We start from the raw sequence: 25,844 nt of genomic DNA, 5'->3' as shown, positions 1-25,844 counted from the left end.
TAAGTGATGCCTTAATCCTTTCCTTGCGATCTATTGGCAAGATGTATAGTCAGTCATGAATCATTCCAAGCACTGGAAACTGAATTCAATCCCCATTCTGGAACTGGAAATAGAGAGTCTCACAGCTCTAACGTATTCATTAAATCTTGAATTTGGAATTACAATTTTCAAAATGAACTAATCCCTGACGGGACAAAAGGGGAAGGGATATTAGATATGGTGAGCATAGGCCAAGGGGATATGATATTATAGTTCTGATGCTCCTCTGCATTCTGACACTTCCCAAATGGTCTAAGCTGGTATCAGATGTTTTTGATCAGGCTTATAGTCTTTCAGGACTGTGTGGTTTTCCCGTGTTCATTGCATTTGTATCCTTTGTATCAAACGGGCCTACAGCATGCAAAGCCTTAGTTGTGAACTTTTATGGTGTGCAGGAAAATGGGCTCAGAGCACAGGGGATCTGCGTTCAAATAAATAAAAGAAACCTTGAAAGGGTTAGAGGTCAAAGGTTAAGGGACAGAGGTGCGATGACCCCAGCAGGATCTCTCTATAGAAATGTAATTCTTTCCGCAGTGTCCCTCTCGCTTCTCGCCCAGCCCCCACTGTGTTCCCAGTCTTCCCACTGCTGGCAAGTGATTGGAGTAAAAATCAGCTCAGAGGATTTGAAAAGATTTGGGCTCCTTTGTTGACATCAAACTCAAAATGGAGGTTTAAAGGGGCAATCTGCAGTTTCTATATCCAATTTTGGACTTATAAATTAATGATATGTACCCCTTGATTTTTGAAGAATATAAATATAAATGCGTCATTATATGCGTCATACATCATTAGATCATTAAATGCGTCATACATCATTAGAACACAAAATATAAGCTTGTTATACTCCAATGTTAAAGTAAATATAAACAAACACTAAATAGCCTCAAAACATGGATAAAACTATAATTGTAATATCATGCATGGTCAGTCTTTGCATCCATAGATATGTTTATGAATTTGAGAGTAGTTACACTTCTCCAGCCCCATCCCTCAGCTTTTTACTGAAAGATGGGCGTGGAGAACGCTTTGTTATTGTTTCAACTGCTGATTTCCGCTTTAAGGCAGGGGGAGTTGTGCAATGACATACTACACCAAATATTGAACCAAGAGCTACTATGTGGCGATACTTTCACGCAAGCCAAACTGCAAGTAAATTAAGATGTGTGGTGTCATTGCATTGTAATACGGAACACTCCTCTGAAAATGTATTGATCAACATTTCCAAGGTGCGATCAGTGTATCATCAATATCAAGAAATAAGTGCAACATTTTTATCAGTCAGACAAGTTAGTTTGGAGAATTCCACTGGAAAGAAACTAGCCTGGCCAAAACTATGAGGTTGAACAAGGTTTCTAGGCTATACACAAACAGACTGCAGAACAGTGACATGTTTATTACCAATGGTATGTGTTTGAGAGAAGATAAGAATGAAGAAATAAGAACGCGGTCCACATTTTGATTGGGGTTTTCAAAATGATTTATGTGGCAGCAAATAATTCCACATACATATCAGTTTAAACTGGAACAGTTGTCACCACAGAAGTTGTCGAGTGCTTTTATTTACAGAAAAAAAGTGACTAGAGTTCATATATGTTACACTTTGATATTTGTTCCTTTTTATTCCTACCCATAGGGTAATAGGTCCACAGTAGCTTTGAGTGCCTTATGAAACACACAAACCTAGGTTAATGTTTCCTTCACTATCCATACAAAAATGAACAAAATACCAACCGTAACACAGAAAACCAAACAAAAAAGAACACCATGTTACAAAGTTACAGAAAATACATCTATAGTATCTCCTCCTCCTCCCACAAATACAGCAACAGAGCTTGTGACAAAGCACACAAATAATCTGGCTGAGGCACAGCACTCCAGCGGTGAAACAATAATCCATCCTGGGTTGTATTCATTAGCCACCAAACTGAAGAAAACAGACAAATAGGGAATGACAATCTGAACCCAATAAGAAACACTATATTCATTTTCTGTTGCAAAATGTATTGCTCTGTTGTGCCGTAATGAATACGACCCTGGTTCTGCAGCAGGCTGGAGCTTGTCTTCTGAACAGCGTCTGAGAGGCCTGCTCTGAGCCCACACAGGCAATGAGGTGGTGCTGACCAAGAGAAAACAGCGTACGTCGTTACGAGACTGTACTGATGTCAGCCACAGTGGACAATGTAAACAGAATTACATTGGTTGCGTACATTAGTGGCTGAGTACAGGGAGGGAGGGGTGATGAGTGTTTTGACTTGGTACAGATGTAGGATCTTAATTTGACCAGTTTCTCACTGCAGGAAAATAATGCTGCAGCAATTTTGTAGGGTTTGATACATTTCTTGTTACGGCAAATCATTTTGATGTGGAAATGACAAATTCTAGAAGCCTTTTAAAACACTACAAATTTGCATTTACTACTGTGCAGGATATTTCCTGCAACAACATGGTGATAAAACTAAGATCCTACATCTGTAGGTCGACTGCAGGGATGGGTGTTCATCGATTGCAAAGGCACGGCTGTGTAGTCCACACTGCACACTGCCTCCGTTTGCACTGCCATTTTCTGCAAACAGCTCCACCATTGAGATGATTGCTGCCCTGAACAGACTAGGCCTACGCCACAATATTCTGATTGTGTAATGTGAGAAGAAGTCCTGAATCTTAGCTTGGTTGTCTGTGCTGTTGCCTGTGGCTCAGGTAAGCCAGTGTTGCTACTCTGCAGCCTCTCTCCCCTACCATTACACTGATACTCCTGATTAGGTGCCTCTGGGTCGTGTTGGGGAAAGGCAGTGGGACGTTTGCATCCATAGGCTTGGCAGGCAGGCTGTATGGGGATGACTGTGCCCAGGGGAGCTCCTCTCTCTGAGGGCTGAATTGAAAGCCTACTTGGCCCAGCCTGTGGTGGCCTCTCCGTTGATGTAGGCAAAACCGGGAAAGTGTTGTGAGTGTTCATACTCAGAGTTCCTGCGAGGGGCCAGGGGGGAGTACATGTCTCCAGAGGCGGCGTAGCGAGAGGAGTGTATAGGGGGACTGGTGTAACAGCTGTTGGCCGGTGAGACATCAGCCCACCGGGGGGCCACGGGCGTAGGGTGCAGCCGAGGAGCACCTCCCATCAAGCAGGGCTCCATCCGAGACATCTGGCTGTTGAGTGGGTACTGCCAAACAGAAGAGAATCTTGGGTGTTAGGGTTATGGTATTATACTGTATGTAACATGTATGTATCATATCTAGGGCTGGGTTTTTCCCTGAACACATGACCTGACAAAAGAAACCCCCCACCCCTAATTAGGCTATAGCTGGACTCCAGAGTTTTTCCTGGTCAAAACTACTGGCCCTTATGTAATAAATGATATGTAACAACACAAATCTTTGATTTCTCTGTAACACTATGAAGTTTATCATTCATAATGAACAGCAACAGTAGAACCCCTATGCACACCAAAACATTGTAAATGATGGACATAAATAAGTCACTTCCTGAAACTGAGATGAGCGTTGGACTAAGATAAATGGTCAGCCGGTAGTATTTTCATTGCCCAGGGTGACTGACGACTAACAGCGCGGACAGAATCAGCTCCTCTTACAAAATATTTGGGACTGGTCAAGAAATCCAACAAAGTGTCCCATTTGTGTCTTCTCCTTCCCTTCCTCTTGAGAGATCCTCTCAGACCCACTCAGACAAAGCGCACACATTGTGCCCGATTTAAGTTCAGAGCAGGGCGGACAAAAGTGGAAGTAAAAGTCTTTCCTCTTTATCCCACTAAATATAAACACAGGCAACAGTCGGTTTGATTATGAGGGATGGTGCAACGGAAAAAGGCTGTCATCACGGGTCAGGGTGGCTCAGCGACCTCTTGTTCATGCTGAAAAGAGACCATTGAATAACAATATTTTAATAAATACCCCCCTGCCCTGGTCTATGGGGTCTATGACCACTGGCTCAGAGAGGTGAAGAGACTATTGAGTGGTGGGAAGGGGAGGCACAGCAGAGCAGAGAACAGCGACCCGGGCCACTGGCTAGACCACCTTTCACTGTGTGCTGCTTCCGCTGGTGTGGAGTAGAGGAGAGGGGAGGGGCGGCAGGTTCGAATTGCCAAGCCGACTTGGTGAAAAAGCTGTCGATGTGCCTTTGAACAAGGCACTTAACCCCAATTGCTTCTATAAAGGTGTCAGCATGCTTCAGTTCGGCTAGGCGAACCGAACAAGTGTGCTTGCATAATCCCTTAAAAGACCATTGGAAAACGAGAAAAAAGAGGCAATAGTATTGTTTGTCCATTTTGAGACGCCATAGCCAGTATACACTTCTTCGAAATAGTCCAAATTAATCTAAGATAATTAATGACAGATTTCTTGAGTTATGACGTTTCTGCAGAGGAGATCTTAGTCACGCAATTTTAGTAAGATGTTTGGTGCAGTATTTCTCAATGAAAAAATTTGCATGAAAACGAGTCGTCTCTTGTTGAATGACAACAAAGACTTTATTTGTCACAGATGTCGTATGGATTTGACCAAAACGCAGCGGGAGTGTGTATACTCATCTTCTTTTTATTAGGTAGAAAGAAGGAAAAACAAAACACACGTATACAAAAAAACAACGACAATACACAGTCCTGTAAGGCTTACAGCTATACAAGGAACAACTACCCACAAATCCCATAGAAAAACACCCCTCTTAAATAGGACCTTCAATTAGAAGCAACTAGGAGCAGCTGCTTCCAATTGAAGGTCAACCCAACAAACACCACATAGAAATAGACATACTAGAACTAACATAGAAATAGACTAACAAGAACATAACCCAACAAACCCCGAAACACTCTAAACAAACACCCCTCTTAAAACAGAACATAGCCCAACAAACCCCGAAACACTTTAAACAAACACACCCCTGCCATGTCCTGACCAAACTACAATAACAAATAACCCCTTATACTGGTCAGGACATGACATTATTGAAGAATCACTATTGTTGACCAATCACCAACGAAGGGGCGTAGACTTCGGCTACCACTTCTTGTGTGCCTGAACAGCCGAAAAAAACGTTGCCTAAGTCCAAAACGAACAGAAACGTCAAAATGTTTTCATAATATATGCATGAACTCTTCCGAACTGTTTGGGCTTGGAAGCATGCGGACGCCTTAAGTCGCTCTGGATAAGAGAGGAGAGGGGGATTCAGACTACTGACAGCCAGCTGATCTCCTCCCACTACAAAGACGGGGGAGGCTGGAGGACCCTTGACAGGAAATTACCATCAGAAGGGTCAACTCATACCACTCGCTGCTATGGCTAAAGGCATCAGTATGCTTCAGTTAGGCTGGTGCCTAGCTGAAATCGGCTAGCAGAACTGAGCAAGCGTGCTCTCATAATCCCTTAAAGGACATTTGCTTGAAATATGAGAAAAAAGTGGCAAGTACAAACAGTGGTAGTACTGTTTATCCATCTTGATATGCCATAACCACTTTCTCAAAATAGTCAGAATTAATCTAAAATAACTCAAGAAATTGGACCAACATTTTTACCGAGGAGTTTTTAGTCGTGCAGTTTTACATCTAACTAAGATGTTTGGTGCAGTATTTCTCAAACAAAAAATGTACATGAAAATGAGTCGTCTCTCATTGAAGGACAACAAAGACTTTATTGAAGAATCCCTACTGTTGACCAATCACCGATGAAGGGGTGTAGACTTTGGCTACCAACTTCGGTTTGCCTCTAGAAAAAAGTGTGTGCCCGAACATCCGAAAAACCCCTCCCTGAAGTCCAAAATGAACAAATAAGTCACAAAATGTCATCATAATATATGCACAAACTCTTCCGAACTGTTTCAGCTGGGAAGCATGCGGACACCATAACAGTGTATGAGCTCCACCGACACCACCACAATGCTGCTGCACCCTCCTCCTCTCGCCTGCTCTTGCTCTTGTTGGATTCCTCTCTCTCTCTTCTTTCACACTCACTCTTGTATACCCCCCGGCATGCCGTGCTACAGAGTGTGTTTTGCATACTAACGAGCCCCGTTCTCATTTACACATCCTGTTCATATTAACATTCCTCTCTGATTTACCGCCTTGTGTAAAATTCAACCTTACAAAAGCTAGGATAGAATTGACGCCTCGCCTACAACCCAACCAGGAATATCACATCTATATTACATAGGGACGTGAATAGATATCAGAGGGAGGTCTTTAGTGGCACGTTGAAGAAAAATAAACAAGTATGCCTTCTGCATCATTCTGCCTGATTCAATGCCACATATGTCAGTGGGTCTAGCGCCTCTAATGATGTACTATGGTTATTAGGTGATTTCACAGCTTTTCTCTGTCAAATAACCCAGCAGACGGTCTAATTTTTCTCTTTGTAATGGATTTGATACAGTGTTTCACTGGCTTTCTTCCCTCTCTGCTCTGACGTCAATGAAATACAATGGAGTCCACTCTAGGACCCAAGCCAAGAACAACTAATGTCACCAACAAAGTATTGCAGGTGTGGTGAACTGTGTGAAAAGTTGGAATTGTTGACTCTGTGGCTAAATTTCAGCATTATCAAACATGCCAGAAAGATATATGTTGGATGACAAAGGGTAAAGTGTTGAGCAAATCTAAAGTCAATCTCGGCAACCAGAACCAAATGTTGTGTGTTCTCTGAGAGACTAATATCAAGCTAATGTAAGCTAACGCTTTTCGACTGGATGTGCGTAATATAGTATAAAGTTACAGAATTTTCTCCACTGTGATTCCATCCAGTATACACCGTTAGCAGATTCTCAGGTGAATGTAGGTGATATGGTCTGATTTGTAATTTGGGAGTCCAAGTTTGGACTGACCTGTGCAGAAGTGCGGTGGTAGGCGGGATAGTGGAGGGGGGCAGGGATGCCCGGTTCATGGGCCAGACTGGGGTACTGGCTCTGGATGGAGTGGGGGTGCTGGTTGGAGTAGCTTCCGTAGTTATAGCTTCCAGTGAACCTGGAGAGCGTGCACAAAAACAGGTCAACATCATGTATTCAATGTAGTACTTTAAATGTTTTCATAGATTTTTTTGTACAAAATCAGATAACCCCTCTATGAGAGCTTATAACCCCTCTATGAGAGCTCATAATGCCCCTATAAGACCTTATAATCACCCTATGAGAGCTCATAACCACCCTATGACAGCTCATAACAGCCCTCTTTGACAGCTCATAACAGCCCTCTATGACAGCTCATAACAGCCCTCTATGACAGCTCATAACAGCCCTCTATGACAGCTCATAACAGCCCTCTATGACAGCTCACCCGTGTTCATCCCTGTGTGCGTAGACTGGCAGTCGATGGGCGGAGGAAGGAGGGGGCACTGGGGCACCACTGCGCATGCAAGGCTGCTGCTGTCCGCCCTCAGAAGGGGTGCCGCCTGATGTTGTCACTGTGTACGTAAGGGACCAGGTATATGACTGAACAGCTCCTGGCACACACACGTAACACATACACACACAGAGACAAAGGGATTGGCACAGAGGAATCTACCTTGCCATGACCCTTAGAAACCAACCCAATGCATGAGCACAGGCAGGATATGCCCATTCTAATAAATAATTTAATTCAACTGCTATGTATTAATTAATGACTCTGACATGATGTACTTTGTTGGACATGATTGTAAAATGACCTACAGAACATGACCACAGACATGTGGGATTGCTTCTATAGTATTGTAGTTCCAGTCTAGTATTAGCTCAATATCCAAGCAACACTCCCCACTTACAGATTCCCTCCCCAGTCCCCCAGTGTTGCTGTCTGTCTCTCTCACCTGTGGTGGCTGTGGCCCCTGTGTATTCTGGGGACTGGGCAGCAGTGGGGGACCTGGCGGCTGGGACCCCCACTGAGGTGACAGACTTGGCCGGGGAGAAGGGCCCTGGGGACGTGGAGGTGGGCGTGGTCTCCGTCAGCATCATCTCTTCCTCAGCTATAAGAAGGGGTCAGAGGTCAATAAACTATTCGAGAGACAGCAGGTTCTTATGTTCTCAAGAGTCAGTGTACTTCATACAGCATTCAATATCAGTCTGTCAAAATACATGTCGTTTTTTGTTGTTGTTGTTAAAATGCATTTCTGGTTGTTTTTGTAGCAGCAGCAATACTGATGGTAGTCCTATACAGAAGTATTAGTAATATTATTATTATTAGTAATAGTAGGAGTAAAAGGTAAAGGTAGTAGAAATTCTAGTATTAGTAATTGTGATTGTGGTAATACTAATAGTTGCAGTGGCAATGCAGTGCTGTAGCAGTATTGGAAGCAGTTCCCTTAGTAGTTGTTGACAGGGTGGGGGTCTGACCTGTGTTGCCCTCTGCCTTCATGGACCTCATGAGCTCGTTGGCCCTCTCCTGGCAGTGCAGGGACTCCAGCAGGTACAGTACATAGTCATCAAACATCAGGTGGATCAGGTGGAACGAGCCTACACACAGACAGAGAGAGAGGTGAGATTAAAGTTTCTGTATATTGACATACGCAGCTTAACAATGATTGTTTCAAGGGCACATTTCAATTATTCGCTTTTATCATCTAGAAGGCGGAGACAGTACAGATGCATCAAAGCTGGGACCGAGAGACTGATAAACAGCTTCTATCTCCAGGCCATCAGACGGTTAAACAGTCGCCACTGGCCGACCTTCCCCCAGTACACTGTCCTGAACTTTAGTCACTGTTACTAGCCAGCTACCACCTGGTACTCTACACTGTACCTTAGAGACTGCTTTGCCCTATGTACAATTGAAGTGTCACGTTCTGACCAGTATAAGGGGTTATTGGTTATTGTAGTTTGGTCAGGAGGTGGCAGGGGGTATTTGTTTTATGTGGTTCGGGGTTAAATGGTATATGTATTTATGTAAGAGGGGTGTTTGATTTATGTGTTCCGGGGCTTTTGGGTAATGTTCTTGTTTTGTAATTCAATGGTTTTCTATGTTGTGTATTTCTTTGTGTTGGCCTGGTATGGCTCTCAATCAGGAACAGCTGTACATCGTTGTTGCTGATTGAGAGTCATACTTAGGTAGCCCTGTTTCACCTGTCCCTTTGTGGGAAGTTGTTGTTTGCATAGCTGTGTGTGTAGCCTGCAATCCTGTTCGTTCGATCGTTTTCTTGTTTTGTTTGTGTTCAATAAAAGTCACTATGAGCACTCAACCCGCTGCGCCTTGGTCCACTACGTATGACGACAGAACTTTTACAGAACTTCCCACCACCAACGGACCAAGCAGCGGGCCCAGGAAGAGGAAGGATCCTGGGCCAGGGAGAGAAGGGAGTGGAGGACATTTTGGACATGGGAGGAGGTAATGACAGGGGACAAGACCCTGCCATGGAAACAGGTGGAGACAGCGAGGGAGGAATGGCGAAAGCGGAGCGAAGAGCGGGCCCAACGTAGGATGCATGAGAGGCAGCCCCAAGAAATGTTTTGGGGGGGGGGGCACACGGGTAGTTTGGCTGGGCCAGGGTTAAGCCCCAGGCCAACTCCCCGTGCTTATCGGAGGCAGCTTGTTACTGGTCAGGCCCCGTGCTATGGGGTGATGCGCACGGCGTCGAGGCCGAGCATTCACAGGCCGGTGTGCACGGTGCCAGCGCCCCGCATTTTCCAGGGGTAAGCGGGCATCCAGCCAGTAAGGGTGGTGCCAGTGCTGCGCTCAAGATCGCCAGTGCGCCTTCACGGCCCAGTGTATCCTGTTCCCGCTCCTCGCACTAGCCCTGAGGTGCGTGTTTCCAGTCTGGCACATCCAAAGCCAGCACCACGCACCAGGCCTCCAGTGCATCAGCCCAGTCCAACTTGTCCTGTTCCTGCTCCCCGCACTATCCTTGGGGTGTGTGTATCCAGTCTGGCATCTCCAGTACCAGCCCCACGCACCAGGCCTCCAGTGCATCAGCCCAGTCCAACTCGTCCTGTTCCTGCTCCCCGCACTAGTCTTGGGGTGCGTGTATCCAGTCTGGCATCTCCAGTACCAGCCCCACGCACCAGGCCTCCAGTGCGTCAGCCCAGTCCAACTCGTCCTGTTCCTGCTCCTTGCACTAGCCTTGGTGTGCGTGCCTCCAGTAGGGTACCTCCACTACCAGCCCCACGCATCAGGCTTTCAGTGCGCAGTCCCCGTCCAGAGCTTCCGACGACAGTACCCCGTCCAGAGCTTCCGACGACAGTACCCCGTCCAGAGCTTCCTGACGACAGTACCCCGTCCAGAGCTTCCGACGACAGTACCCCGTCCAGAGCTTCCGACGACAGTACCCCGTCCAGAGCTTCCGGCAGCAGTACCCCGTCCAGAGTGTCCGACGACAGTGCCCCGTCCAGAGTGTCCAGCGACAGTGCCCCGTCTAGAGATGGCCCACAGTCCGGAACCGAGTGAGACGGCCTACAGTCCGGAACCGAGTGAGACGGCCTACAGTCCAAAACCGAGTGAGACGGCCTACAGTCCGGAGCTCCCAGAGTTGCCCTACAGTCCGGAGCTCCCAGAATCATCCTTCTGCCTGAGGTCTACAGCGAAGTGCTTCAGCCCGAGGTCTACAGCGACGTGCCTCAGCCAGAGGTATTCAGCGGGGGTGGACAGGTTAGGTGGTGGACTAAGGCCAGAGCCTGAGCCACCTCCACAGTAGGAGGATTGGGGAGGGGGGGTGAAGCACGGGAACCGTCGGTGACGGCAGCCACCCTCCCTTCCCTCCCTTTAGTTTGGGGGGTTTATTTTGTGTTTATTTTTGTGTGAGGTGCATCCGGCGTCTGCACCTTTGGGGGGGTACTGTCACGTCCTGACCATTATAAGGGGTTATTGGTTATTGTAGTTTGGTCAGGACGTGGCAGGGGGTATTTGTTTTATGTGGTTCGGGGTTTAATGGTATATGTATTTATGTAAGAGGGGTGTTTGATTTGTGTTCCGGGGTTTTTGGGTAATGTTCTTGTTTTGTATTTCTATGTTGTGTATTTCTTTGTGTTGGCCTGGTATGGCTCTCAATCAGGAACAGCTGTACATCGTTGTTGCTGATTGAGAGTCATACTTAGGTAGCCTGTTTCACCTGTCCCTTTGTGGGAAGTTGTTTGCATGGCTCTGTGTGTAGCCTGCAATCCTGTTCGTTCGATCGTTTTCTTGTTTTGTTTGTGTTCAATAAAAGTCACTGAGCACTCAACCCGCTGCGCCTTGGTCCACTACGTATGACGACCGTTACATGAAGTCGGAAGTTTACATACACCTGAGCCAAATACATTTAAACTCATTTTACATTTAAACTCAATTCCTGACATGTAATCCTAGTAAAATAGGTCAGTTAGAATCACCACTTTATTTTAAGAATGTGAAATGTCAGAATAATAGTAGAGTGATTTATTTCAGCTTCTATTTCTTTCGTTACATTCCCATTGGGTCAGAAGTTTACATACACTCAATTAGTATTTGGTAGCATTGCCTTTAAATTGTTTAACTTGGGTCAAACGTTTTGTGTAGCCTTCCACAAGCTTCCCACAATAAGTTGGTTGAATTTTGGCCCATTCCTCCTGACAGCGCTGGTGTAACTGAGTCAGGTTTGTAGACCTCCTTGCTCACACACGCTTTTTCAGTTCTGCCCACACATTTTCTATAGGATTGAGGTCAGGACTTTGTGATGGCCACTCCAATACCTTGACTTTCGTCCTTAAGCCATTTTGCCACAACTTTGGAAGCATGCTTAGGGTCATTGTCCATTTGGAAGACCCATTTGCGACCAAGCTTTAACTTCCTGACTGATGTCTTGAGATGTTGCTTCAAAATATCCACATAATTTTCCTACCTCATGATTCCATCTATTTTGTAAAGTGCACCAGTCCCTCCTGCATCAAAGCACCCCCACAACATGATGCTGCCACCCCCGTGGTTCACGGTTGGGATGGTGTTCTTCGGCTTGCAAGCCTCCCCCTTTTCCTCCAAACATAACGATGGTCATTATGGCCAAACAGTTCTATTTTTGTTTCATCAGACCAGAGGACATTTCTCCAAAAAGTACAATCTTTCTCCCCATGTGCAGTTGCAAACCATAGTCTGGCTTTTTTAATGGTGATTTTGGAGCAGTGGCTTCTTCCTTGCTGAGCGTCCTTTCAGGTTATGTCGATATAGGACTCGTTTTACTGTGGATATAGATACTTTTGTACCGGTTTCCTCTAGCATCTTCACAAGGTCGTTTGCTGTTGTTCTGGGATTGATTTGCACTTTTCGCACCAAAGTACGTTCATCTCTAGGGGACAGAACGCATCTCCTTCCTGTGCGGTTTTTAATATTTTATTTCACCTTTATTTAACCAGGTAGGCTAGTTGAGAACAAGTTCTCATTTACAACTGCGACCTGGCCAAGATAAAGCAAAGCAGTGTGACACAGACAACAACAGAGTTACACATGGAATAAACAAGCCAAAAACACAACAAACAAGTCAATGACACAGTAGAAAAAAGAAAGTATATATACAGTGTGTGCAAAAGGCATGAGGAGGTAGGCAATAAATAGGCCATAGTAGCGAAGAATTACAATTTAGCAGATTAACACTGGAGTGATAAATGAGCAGATGATGATGTGCAAGTAGAGATACTGGTGTGCAAAAGAGCAGAAAAGTAAATAAAAACAGCCCTGTGGCTCAGTTGGTACAGCATGGTGTTTGCAACGCCAGGGTTGTGGGTTCGATTCCCACGGGGGGCCAGTACGAAAGAAGAAAAGAAATGTATGCATTCACTACTGTAAGTCATTCTGGATAAGGGGGTCTGCTAAAATGTAGATTGGGTGGGCTATTTACAGATGGATTATGTACAGCTGCAGCGATCGGTTAGCTGCTCAGATAGCTGATGTTTAAAGTTGGTGAGGGAAATAAGTCTCCAGCTTCAGTGATATTTGCAATTCGTTCCAGTCACTGGCAGCAGAGAACTGGAAGGAAAGGCGGCCAAATAAGGTGTTGGCTTTGGGGATGATCAGTGAGATATACCTGCTGGAACGTGTGCTAAGGGTGGGTGTTGTTATCGTGACCAGTGAACTGAGATAAGGCGGAGCTTTACCTAGCATAGACTTATAGATGACCTGGAGCCAGTGGGTCTGGCGACAAATATGTAGCGAGGGCCAGCCGACTAGAGCATACAGGTCACAGTGGTGGGTGGTATAAGGTGATTTGGTAACAAAACGGATGGCACTGTGATAGACTGCATCCGGTTTGCTGAGTAGAGTATTGTAAGCTATTTTGTAGATGACATCGCCGAAGTCGAGGATCGGCAGGATAGTCAGTTTTACTAGGGTAAGTTTGGCGGCGTGAGTGAAGGAGGCTTTGTTGCAAAATAGAAATACGATTCTAGATTTGATTTTGGATTAGAGATGTTTAATATGAGTCTGGAAGGAAAGTTTACAGTCTAGCCAGACACCTAGGTATTTATAGTTGTCCACATATTCTAGGTCAGAACCGTCCAGGGTGGTGATGCTAGTCGGGTGGGCGGGTGCGGGCAGCAAACGATTGAAAAGCATGCATTTTGTTTTACTAGCGTTTAAGAGCAGTTGGAGGCCGCGGAAAGAGTGTTGTATGGCATTGAAGCTTGTTTGGAGGTTAGTTAGCACAGTGTCCAAGGAAGGGCCAGAAGTATACAGAATGGTGTTGTCTGCGTAGAGGTGGATCAGGGAATCACCCGCAGCAAGAGCGACATCATTGATATATACAGAGAAAAGAGTCGGCCCGAGAATTGAACCCTGTGGTACCCCCACACAGACTGCCAGAGGTCCGGACAACATGCCCTCAGATTTGACACACTGAACTCTGTCTGCAAAGTAGTTGGTGAACCAGGCGAGGCAGTCATTAGAGAAACCAAGGCTATTGAGTCTGCCGATAAGAATACGGTGATTGACAGAGTCGAAAGCCTTGGCCAGGTCGATGAAGATGGCTGCACAGTATTGTCTCTTATCGATGGCGGTTGTGATATCGTTTAGTACCTTGCTGAGGTGCACCCGTGACCGGCTTGGAAACCGGATTGCACAGCGGAGAAGGTACGGTAGGATTCAAAATGGTCAGTGATCTGTTTATTAACTTGGCGTTCGAAGACTTTAGAGAGGCAGCGCAGGATAGATATAGGTCTATAGCAGTTTGGGTCTAGAGTGTCACCCTTTGAAGAGGGGGATGACAGCGGCAGCTTTCCAATCTTTAGGGATCTCGGACGATACGAAAGAGAGGTTGAACAGGCTGGTAATAGGGGTTGCAACAATGGCGGCGGATAGTTTTAGAAAGAGAGGGTCCAGATTGTCTAGCCCAGCTGATTTGTACGGGTCCAGGTTGTGCAGCTCTTTCAGAACACTGCTATCTGGATTTGGTTGAAGGAGAACCTGGGGAGGCTCGGGCAAGTAGCTGCGGGGGGGGGGGGGGGGGGGGCTGTTGGCCGGGGTTGGAGTAGCCAGGAGGAAGGCATGGCTAGGTGGTGACCGTGTTACCTAGCCTCAGTGCAGTGGGCAGCTGGGAGGAGGTGCTCTTGTTCTCCATGGACTTTACAGTGTCCCAAAACTTGTTGGAGTTAGAGCTACAGGATGCAAATTTCTGCTTGAAAAAGCTAGCCTTTGCTTTCCTGACTGACTGCGTGTATTGGTTCCTGACTTCCCTTAACAGTTGCATATCGCGGGGACTATTCGATGCTATTAAAGTCCACCACAGGATGTTTTTGGGCTGGTCAGTCAGGTCTGGAGTGAACTAAGGGCTATATCTGTTCTTAGTTCTGCATTTTTTGAAAGGGGCATGCTTTTCTAAGATGTCATTATTCAGGCCACATACAGCAGTACCCCGTCCAGAGTGTCCGACGACAGTGCCCCGTCCAGAGTGTCCAGCGACAGTGCCCCGTCTAGAGATGGCCCACAGTCCGGAACCGAGTGAGACGGCCTACAGTCCGGAACCGAGTGAGACGGCCTACAGTCCAAAACCGAGTGAGACGGCCTACAGTCCGGAGCTCCCAGAGTTGCCCTACAGTCCGGAGCTCCCAGAATCATCCTTCTGCCTGAGGTCTACAGCGAAGTGCTTCAGCCCGAGGTCTACAGCGACGTGCCTCAGCCAAAGGTATTCAGCGGGGGTGGACAGGTTAGGTGGTGGACTAAGGCCAGAGCCTGAGCCACCTCCACAGTAGGAGGATTGGGGAGGGGGGGTGAAGCACGGGAACCGTCGGTGACGGCAGCCACCCTCCCTTCCCTCCCTTTAGTTTGGGGGGTTTATTTTGTGTTTATTTTTGTGTGAGGTGCATCCGGCGTCTGCACCTTTGGGGGGGTACTGTCACGTCCTGACCATTATAAGGGGTTATTGGTTATTGTAGTTTGGTCAGGACGTGGCAGGGGGTATTTGTTTTATGTGGTTCGGGGTTTAATGGTATATGTATTTATGTAAGAGGGGTGTTTGATTTGTGTTCCGGGGTTTTTGGGTAATGTTCTTGTTTTGTATTTCTATGTTGTGTATTTCTTTGTGTTGGCCTGGTATGGCTCTCAATCAGGAACAGCTGTACATCGTTGTTGCTGATTGAGAGTCATACTTAGGTAGCCTGTTTCACCTGTCCCTTTGTGGGAAGTTGTTTGCATGGCTCTGTGTGTAGCCTGCAATCCTGTTCGTTCGATCGTTTTCTTGTTTTGTTTGTGTTCAATAAAAGTCACTGAGCACTCAACCCGCTGCGCCTTGGTCCACTACGTATGACGACCGTTACATGAAGTCGGAAGTTTACATACACCTGAGCCAAATACATTTAAACTCATTTTACATTTAAACTCAATTCCTGACATGTAATCCTAGTAAAATAGGTCAGTTAGAATCACCACTTTATTTTAAGAATGTGAAATGTCAGAATAATAGTAGAGTGATTTATTTCAGCTTCTATTTCTTTCGTTACATTCCCATTGGGTCAGAAGTTTACATACACTCAATTAGTATTTGGTAGCATTGCCTTTAAATTGTTTAACTTGGGTCAAACGTTTTGTGTAGCCTTCCACAAGCTTCCCACAATAAGTTGGTTGAATTTTGGCCCATTCCTCCTGACAGCGCTGGTGTAACTGAGTCAGGTTTGTAGACCTCCTTGCTCACACACGCTTTTTCAGTTCTGCCCACACATTTTCTATAGGATTGAGGTCAGGACTTTGTGATGGCCACTCCAATACCTTGACTTTCGTCCTTAAGCCATTTTGCCACAACTTTGGAAGCATGCTTAGGGTCATTGTCCATTTGGAAGACCCATTTGCGACCAAGCTTTAACTTCCTGACTGATGTCTTGAGATGTTGCTTCAAAATATCCACATAATTTTCCTACCTCATGATTCCATCTATTTTGTAAAGTGCACCAGTCCCTCCTGCATCAAAGCACCCCCACAACATGATGCTGCCACCCCCGTGGTTCACGGTTGGGATGGTGTTCTTCGGCTTGCAAGCCTCCCCCTTTTCCTCCAAACATAACGATGGTCATTATGGCCAAACAGTTCTATTTTTGTTTCATCAGACCAGAGGACATTTCTCCAAAAAGTACAATCTTTCTCCCCATGTGCAGTTGCAAACCATAGTCTGCTTTTTTAATGGTGATTTTGGAGCAGTGGCTTCTTCCTTGCTGAGCGTCCTTTCAGGTTATGTCGATATAGGACTCGTTTTACTGTGGATATAGATACTTTTGTACCGGTTTCCTCTAGCATCTTCACAAGGTCGTTTGCTGTTGTTCTGGGATTGATTTGCACTTTTCGCACCAAAGTACGTTCATCTCTAGGGGACAGAACGCATCTCCTTCCTGTGCGGTTTTTAATATTTTATTTCACCTTTATTTAACCAGGTAGGCTAGTTGAGAACAAGTTCTCATTTACAACTGCGACCTGGCCAAGATAAAGCAAAGCAGTGTGACACAGACAACAACAGAGTTACACATGGAATAAACAAGCCAAAAACACAACAAACAAGTCAATGACACAGTAGAAAAAAGAAAGTATATATACAGTGTGTGCAAAAGGCATGAGGAGGTAGGCAATAAATAGGCCATAGTAGCGAAGAATTACAATTTAGCAGATTAACACTGGAGTGATAAATGAGCAGATGATGATGTGCAAGTAGAGATACTGGTGTGCAAAAGAGCAGAAAAGTAAATAAAAACAGCCCTGTGGCTCAGTTGGTACAGCATGGTGTTTGCAACGCCAGGGTTGTGGGTTCGATTCCCACGGGGGGCCAGTACGAAAGAAGAAAAGAAATGTATGCATTCACTACTGTAAGTCATTCTGGATAAGGGGGTCTGCTAAAATGTAGATTGGGTGGGCTATTTACAGATGGATTATGTACAGCTGCAGCGATCGGTTAGCTGCTCAGATAGCTGATGTTTAAAGTTGGTGAGGGAAATAAGTCTCCAGCTTCAGTGATATTTGCAATTCGTTCCAGTCACTGGCAGCAGAGAACTGGAAGGAAAGGCGGCCAAATAAGGTGTTGGCTTTGGGGATGATCAGTGAGATATACCTGCTGGAACGTGTGCTAAGGGTGGGTGTTGTTATCGTGACCAGTGAACTGAGATAAGGCGGAGCTTTACCTAGCATAGACTTATAGATGACCTGGAGCCAGTGGGTCTGGCGACAAATATGTAGCGAGGGCCAGCCGACTAGAGCATACAGGTCACAGTGGTGGGTGGTATAAGGTGATTTGGTAACAAAACGGATGGCACTGTGATAGACTGCATCCGGTTTGCTGAGTAGAGTATTGTAAGCTATTTTGTAGATGACATCGCCGAAGTCGAGGATCGGCAGGATAGTCAGTTTTACTAGGGTAAGTTTGGCGGCGTGAGTGAAGGAGGCTTTGTTGCAAAATAGAAATACGATTCTAGATTTGATTTTGGATTAGAGATGTTTAATATGAGTCTGGAAGGAAAGTTTACAGTCTAGCCAGACACCTAGGTATTTATAGTTGTCCACATATTCTAGGTCAGAACCGTCCAGGGTGGTGATGCTAGTCGGGTGGGCGGGTGCGGGCAGCAAAAGATTGAAAAGCATGCATTTTGTTTTACTAGCGTTTAAGAGCAGTTGGAGGCCGCGGAAAGAGTGTTGTATGGCATTGAAGCTTGTTTGGAGGTTAGTTAGCACAGTGTCCAAGGAAGGGCCAGAAGTATACAGAATGGTGTTGTCTGCGTAGAGGTGGATCAGGGAATCACCCGCAGCAAGAGCGACATCATTGATATATACAGAGAAAAGAGTCGGCCCGAGAATTGAACCCTGTGGTACCCCCACACAGACTGCCAGAGGTCCGGACAACATGCCCTCAGATTTGACACACTGAACTCTGTCTGCAAAGTAGTTGGTGAACCAGGCGAGGCAGTCATTAGAGAAACCAAGGCTATTGAGTCTGCCGATAAGAATACGGTGATTGACAGAGTCGAAAGCCTTGGCCAGGTCGATGAAGATGGCTGCACAGTATTGTCTCTTATCGATGGCGGTTGTGATATCGTTTAGTACCTTGCTGAGGTGCACCCGTGACCGGCTTGGAAACCGGATTGCACAGCGGAGAAGGTACGGTAGGATTCAAAATGGTCAGTTATCTGTTTATTAACTTGGCTTTCGAAGACTTTAGAGAGGCAGAGCAGGATAGATATAGGTCTATAGCAGTTTGGGTCTAGAGTGTCACCCTTTGAAGAGGGGGATGACAGCGGCAGCTTTCCAATCTTTAGGGATCTCGGACGATACGAAAGAGAGGTTGAACAGGCTGGTAATAGGGGTTGCAACAATGGCGGCGGATAGTTTTAGAAAGAGAGGGTCCAGATTGTCTAGCCCAGCTGATTTGTACGGGTCCAGGTTGTGCAGCTCTTTCAGAACACTGCTATCTGGATTTGGTTGAAGGAGAACCTGGGGAGGCTCGGGCAAGTAGCTGGGGGGGCTGTTGGCCGGGGTTGGAGTAGCCAGGAGGAAGGCATGGCCAGCCGTAGGGAAATGCTTATTGAAATTTTAGGTGGTGACCGTGTTACCTAGCCTCAGTGCAGTGGGCAGCTGGGAGGAGGTGCTCTTGTTCTCCATGGACTTTACAGTGTCCCAAAACTTGTTGGAGTTAGAGCTACAGGATGCAAATTTCTGCTTGAAAAAGCTAGCCTTTGCTTTCCTGACTGACTGCGTGTATTGGTTCCTGACTTCCCTTAACAGTTGCATATCGCGGGGACTATTCGATGCTATTAAAGTCCACCACAGGATGTTTTTGGGCTGGTCAGTCAGGTCTGGAGTGAACTAAGGGCTATATCTGTTCTTAGTTCTGCATTTTTTGAAAGGGGCATGCTTTTCTAAGATGGTGAGGAAATTACTTTTAAAGAACGACCAGGCATCCTCTACTGACGGGATGAGGTCAATATCTTTCCAGGATACCCGGGCCAAGTCGATTAGAAAGGCCTGCTCGCAGAAGTGTTTTAGGGAGTGTTTGACAGTGATGAGGGGTGGTCGTTTGACCGCAGACCCATAGCGGATACGGGCAATGAGGCAGTGATCGCTGAGATCCTGATTGAAAACAGCAGAGGTGTATTTGGAGGGCCAGCTGGTCAGGATAATGTCTATGAGGGTGCCCATGTTTACGGATTTAGGGTTGTACCTGGTGGGTTCCTTGATGATTTGTGTGAGATTGAGGGCATCTAGCTTAGATTGTAGGATGGCTGGGGTGTTAAGCATATCCCAGTTTAGGTCACCTAACAGAACGAACTCTAAAGCTATATGGGGAGCGATCAAGTCACATATGGTGTCCAGGGCACAGCTGGGAGTGGAGGGTATGGTGGGGTGCGGGTACAGCGGCAGTAAGCCCAGGCACTGAGTGATGATAAGAGAGGTTGCATCTCTGGACATGCTGGTTATAATGGGTGAGGTCACCGCATGTGTGGTAGGTGGGACAAAGGAGGTATCAGATGAGTGGAACTAGGGGCTCCATTGTAAACTAAAACAATGATAACTAACCTAAACAACAGTATACAAGGCATATTGACATTTGAGAGAGCCATAAAGCGAGGCATAAAGCAATCACAGGTGTTGATTGGGAGAGCTAGCTAAGACAACAACGGGTAATCAGCTAAAACAACAACAGGTAAAATGGCAATGAATGGGCAGGGAGGGTCGTTAACTACACACAGAGCCTGAGTTCACGGCTGGGGCCAACAGATAAACAAAAAATAAACAGAATCGAGTACCGTGATTAATGGACAGTCCAGCAGGCATCAGCTATGTAGCCAAGTGATCATAGGGTCCAGGGGCAGCAATAGATGGAACAGGGAAGCTGCGGAGTAGTCGCTACTACGCTAGCATGCGTGTGACACGGCGTTTAAAGTTAGCAGTCCGAGGCTAATAGAAGCGTCTGCGCCGACATCCGACGGAGGCCGGTTGAAGGCACAGCAGATGGAATATTCGTCGGCAGACCAGTCGTGGTGGTGTGGCGGGGCGCCGTGTCGACAAAGGATCCAAGCCAGATGACGAAAGATGTATTGTAGTTGTAGTAATTTAGTTTGCTAGCCGGGAGATGCGCCTGGCTCACGGCTAACTGGTGCTAGCTTCGGGGCAGGGGGGTTAGCCACTATAGCCGCTCGGTAGCAGTGATGATCCGGTGCCAAGGTCCAGAGCTTACGGCGAGGATCCGGTAGAGTAGTGGATTCTAGCCGTGTCCGGGTGAACAACTGAGTAGGCCGGGAGGTGGGCCTCAGGGATAGCTTCGGTACTAGGTAACTCGGTGGGTGCTAGCTAGCTGTGAAGATCAGGAATAATGGTCCATGGTTTACGGCAGGAATCCGGCGTTGTAGTGGAGAAACATTCCGATACTGGTAGGGTGGCGAGTATTATCCAGGCCCAAAAAAAGCGCTGGTATATGTGCAGAAGGTAAAGGCCGCTAGCAGTGGCTAACAATTGGTTGATTTCTTTTGATTTTCCCATGATGTCAAGCAAAGAGGCATTGAGTTTGAAGGTAGGCCTTGAAATACATCCACAAGTACACCTACAATTGTCTCAAATGATGTCAATTAGCCTATCAGAAGCTTCTAAAGCCATGACATTATTTTCTTGAATTTTCCAAGCTGTTTAAAGGCACAGTCAACTTCTGACCCACTGGAATTGTGATACAGTGTCACGTTCGTTGGAATGATCGGACCAAAGCGCAGCGTGAGTAGCGTTCCACATAATTTATTAATAGTGAAACTTAAGCAAAGACAAAACAAATAAAGGAACCATGATGACAATACAGTGCTAAAAGGCAACTAAACATAAATACAATATCCCATAACCCACAGGTGGAAAACATGCTACTTAAGTATGATCCCCAATTAGAGACAACGATTACCAGCTGCCTCTAATTGGGAATCATACAAATCACCCAAACATAGAAAAACTAAACTAGAACCCCACATAGAAAATACAAACTAGATTAACCACCCAGTCACGCCCTGACCTACTCTACCATAGAAAATAAAAGCTTTCTATGGTCAGAACGTGACATACAGTGAATTATAAGTGAAATAATCAGTCTGTAAACAATTGTTGGAAAAATGACTTGTGTCATGCACAAGTAGATGTCCTAACCGACTTGGCAAAACTATAGTTTGTTAACAAGAAATGTGTGGAGTGGTTGAAAAACGAGTTTTAATGACTCCAACCTAAGTGTATGTGAACTTCCGACTTCAACTGTATATAGAGTCACTGAACACTGGTCACTTGAATACTGTTTTACCCACTTTATATGTATATACTGTATTCTAGTCATGGTTCATCCGATATAACTACTGCTGAACACACCTTTTCTCTGACCTTTCGGGCAGGCTTCGCAAAACTGCGGTACACCATTGATTGCATCATAGCAGCACACTCAACTGAACAGGCAGTGTGAGGGAGCAGAACGACTGGGCAGTCATTGTCATCAAAAGAGACAGGGGGGCTGTTTCTTGTTTCCTGGTACAAAGTCACTGCCCCAAATATGACAGCTGACCCCTGGGTCTGGTATGGGAGATGACTGAGACTGTCGCTGGGGAAGGAAAGGAGCGTGACACAATCGTGACATTGTGCTGGTCACTCCAGCCATCGTGCGCATAATAAACACCAGCAGCTATTCACGGAATGGAGCAGTGCAATATTGCTTGGTCATAAAATGTAAAAGATAGGCAAACACATTGGGGAAGGGGGGGGGGTAGCCATTGTTAATTAACTGTTTTTGCACAGAGAGCTGCTTTATCAAAACACTGCAACCAGCTGTGGCTTTGATATTTACAGACAGGCCTGAAGGGGAGAGGAGAGGGAAGGGGAGTCATTTTTTTAAACATTTTACAGCCCCTATATATTTCAGTGCCTTGCTCATGCACCGCTAGCTATTAAAGTAAAGGCTTGGGGTGCCATGCCAACAAGGCAGCCATCTTACGACCACGCTTTCCCGGTTTTGGATTGGGAGAACAATCGAAGGGGATTCTCTGCTGAGTCTGCGCACAACTTTTCTTATTATCATTTCCCAAAAATGGGGCAAGGGGCTTAAACTACTTTTGGACCTACGTGCATAGTAGCATATTCATATCTCAGTTCAGCACGTTTTGGGACAATGCCCTGGTTAATATGTTAGTATTCTTCAAAGTATTTTCTAGTCAACTACTGTCTGACATTAGTGACACCAGCAACATGCTCCAATAACATTACATAACTCCCCGAAAACAAACTTTTTTCCTGTGTCGGCTGATACATGCCCCAGCCCAACGCTAGATCCAACCACTCACCGAAGCTAGGCGCACTGTGGAGGGTCATATCCCGGATGACTCGTGTCCCGAAGCAAGACCACATGAGCAGGAACTGCTGAGCCACCTTCTTCAGGCACCCAGGCCTCTTCCCTGCCACCTAAAGTGGACATTTCCATGAGAAAAGAAGGGGAAGGGTTGGGGAGGGAGAGAATTAACCCCTGGGTTCGTATTGGGGCTTAACCCTCAGGAACGAAAAACATGTCAACAAGTTAACTATTTAATTTGCCCCTGGGGACAAGCCTTCCCATTGAACCATTGTCTGGGGAGTCCAGGATGTTGCCAGGGCAACAACATTTTACAAGCCCATATCTGGAGCATAATGGCCGCAAATGGGAGCCATGAAGACATCATTAACTAGGAGAGTGGCTCTGCGTCAGCATGGAGAAACGGATATCATTCAAATACATCGTTTATTTTTAAAGGGCCATAATCCTTACTGATTTTCTGTATAAATATACTTCAACAATAAAATAACACATTGTCGTCCAGAATGGCCTTGGTAAATGTAACACACACTGTGGACATTTTTAGGGGGACAATTGAAGAGGTTATTTCTAGAGTTTCCACTCACGAACAGCATACACCATGCTGTAGCAATAGTAGAAAGCACATGCCTCAAGAGGATGTCTGGATGTTTTCTGATGCTATATCCTAGATCTTAACAGGGCATAAAAAATATATGTTTTTGTGGAAATATGAATTCATGAGTTCTTTAACTGACCTTGACAACACAGCGGTCCACCATGGAGTCCAGCCACTCTATGTAGCCCTCTATAGGAGACTGCTCCTCCAACAGACGGTCAAACTCCTGGTACACTGAGAGAGGAAGGAGACGAGAGCTGCATCTAGCCACAGTTTGTCAACACATAGCCTATGTCATTATTCAGGCCACATACATTTGTAACTGGTGAAGAAAGTCCCATACTTGTCTACACAGATGAGAGCCTTGACAGATAGCAATTTGGATCAAATTAAGAATTGGAAAAATTGTAGTGTGTGGACCTAAATAACCATTACTTAAATCAATCAAACTACCAAAACCAGCAGCATATACAGTATGTCTTGTATATGGCTATGTATCTTATTTGTTGCTATAGTGCATCATTTGTCTCTGTCTAATAGAACAAAATGAGAGTTATTTATGCGACACCAGCCAATCTGTGACCTGTGACCCTATCACGGCCATTTCAGAGGGATACTGCTGAAATGAATTTGAGATGCTCCACGGGGTGTTTCAGAGCAGAGTCGACTTGCTTAACCTTTCAGCCTCCATCATTACGGCTTGACTTTCCTGGCCGTGGGAATGATTGTCCAATGTGTGACATCTACTGTGTGTTATTGGCAGCTGTGTTGTGTGGGTGTGTGGGAATGAAGTGCATTTCTCTCCTACAATGCATGAAGGAGAGCAAGCAATTTAAGTAAAGTGTATTGGCGCTCAAGAGGGTTGTTTAGAATGGGGATTCTAGACTTTGGGACTAAACGTAACTTAATGTGAATGCTGTTATAGGGATTGTGTGTGTGTGTGTGTGTGTGTGTGTGTGTGTGTGTGTGTGTGTGTGTGTGTGTGTGTGTGTGTGTGTGTGTGTGTGGACATAAGTCTTTGTCTGCGTCCCTACGTGTGTGCTTGTCTTGCCCTTACAGTGGATGATGAGCCGCCGTTGCTCCTCCCGTGTGTCCTCCATGGTGTAAAGTGTCTGCTTGGTGATGCTGTTCAGGTCCACGTTCCTCCAGTCCTCCATCATCTGAAAGGTGATGTCTGCACTGTGGATCACCGTCCGCGACGCCTTCCCAGAGACGCATCAACACACACATTATTAGATAGTGCATTATTAGATAGTGATACACACTGCATATACTTTTATCAGTCATATCTTCATATGGATTTCATTACATTGATACAGGGATATAGCTACCTGACATAGATGGTTCAAAGATGTCTGCCGCTTGAGAACCTGAGAAAATCTTCTAGATACTGTGGATTAAAGGGAGAGGAAATATGAACTGTTGTGCTTTATACAGAATACCATTTAGCTATCAGAACCAGTATTCTAAAATCGGCGCTTTCTTCTTATTCTAAGACTCAGTATATCATCGTCGTTGTCATAATAGGAGTAAGAGTAACAATGCTATTTTTCAATGCAGACGCCTACATTCGAACTTGATATTCCTCAGGTTTTCAGGCAGGTCGTGAAGTGCTACTTTAAGCCACTCATCCAGCTGTTTGGCAAACTTCCGGATAACCTGGGTCAAACTGGATCAACACACATAGAGTACATCTAAATTACATCACAAATAACGAGGCAAAACGAGAGCTTGGGACTATAAGGTTCTATCTGCATTTTTGCCGAAAAATTAGTTATTGACATAGCCTTGTTCTGTTCAATGTTCTCTACCCATATACTCTAAATACCCCAATTCATGTTGTTGGAGTTAAAAAGAAGATCAAAATTGCTGACACCATTCAAACCAATGAGGGTTCAGAACTTTAAAGCCAATTGTCTCAGAATCATCTTTAGGCAGATAGAACCTTATAGTCCCAACCGTCTGGGCACAGATGTCATTTCAACTTCTATTCCACGTTGGGTCAACGTAATTGTATAACGTGGAAACAACATTGATTCAACCAGTGTGTGCCCAGTGGGAAGCTTTCGAAATGGCAAGTTTGCCATGTCAGTCTTTTTAAACAAACAATATACAGGTCAAAGTATGTTTAAAACAAGTGTGTGGATCTCATGGACTGTCAGTCTTTGCATTCATAGATCTGTATATGAATTTGAAATGTTGGGCTGAAACACAGGATTGTGGTATTAGTCATCCCTGGGGAGTGGATAGGAGCGACAGTGCACACTCACTCACCTATCAGGCAGTGCTTGAAGGACTGTGGGCATGAGAACCCCAGAGATTGCCTTATAGAGGATGGAGTCACAGACGCCCACAATGTTGACCACAGTGGAGGAGCCCAGGACAGGGAGCATGTGGGGGGGCATGCCCTGCCAAAAGTGCAGCAGGAAGCTCTGGACCTGGAGACACCCAAGAGAGGAGGGTTATAGGTGGGTTATTGTCTTAACATCATATACAATACACCTAGAAAGACGTAAACAATATTTCTCATGAGATGAATTCA

General features: G+C 45.7%; 1 protein-coding gene across 2 annotated transcripts in view; it reads right to left on the bottom strand.

The window, feature by feature from the left end:
* Positions 1 to 1,628: 1,628 nt before the first annotated feature.
* rfx4 (regulatory factor X, 4) overlaps positions 1,629 to 25,844 on the bottom strand; it is a 39,317-nt gene continuing 15,101 nt past the window's right edge. The window contains exons 8-18 of one of the 2 annotated variants that reach the window (XM_014148225.3): positions 25,577 to 25,740; positions 24,871 to 24,971; positions 24,634 to 24,692; positions 24,360 to 24,504; positions 23,442 to 23,536; positions 22,700 to 22,817; positions 8,342 to 8,461; positions 7,819 to 7,974; positions 7,308 to 7,473; positions 6,860 to 6,998; positions 1,629 to 3,194 (exon numbers count right to left, since the gene is read on the bottom strand). In XM_014148225.3, coding sequence (XP_014003700.2) covers positions 2,922 to 3,194; positions 6,860 to 6,998; positions 7,308 to 7,473; positions 7,819 to 7,974; positions 8,342 to 8,461; positions 22,700 to 22,817; positions 23,442 to 23,536; positions 24,360 to 24,504; positions 24,634 to 24,692; positions 24,871 to 24,971; positions 25,577 to 25,740 — 1,536 coding nt within the window. In that variant the 3' untranslated portion in view covers positions 1,629 to 2,921. The remainder of the gene's footprint in view (positions 3,195 to 6,859; positions 6,999 to 7,307; positions 7,474 to 7,818; positions 7,975 to 8,341; positions 8,462 to 22,699; positions 22,818 to 23,441; positions 23,537 to 24,359; positions 24,505 to 24,633; positions 24,693 to 24,870; positions 24,972 to 25,576; positions 25,741 to 25,844) is intronic. The other variant, XM_082962589.1, reaches the window with a different exon arrangement.

This window comes from Salmo salar, chromosome 16 (assembly GCF_965601325.2).
Source record: "Salmo salar chromosome 16, fSalSal1, whole genome shotgun sequence".
Classification (NCBI taxonomy): Eukaryota; Metazoa; Chordata; class Actinopteri; order Salmoniformes; family Salmonidae; genus Salmo; species Salmo salar.
Note: the sequence above shows the minus strand (reverse complement) of the source record. Positions and strands in the feature narration are given on the sequence as shown.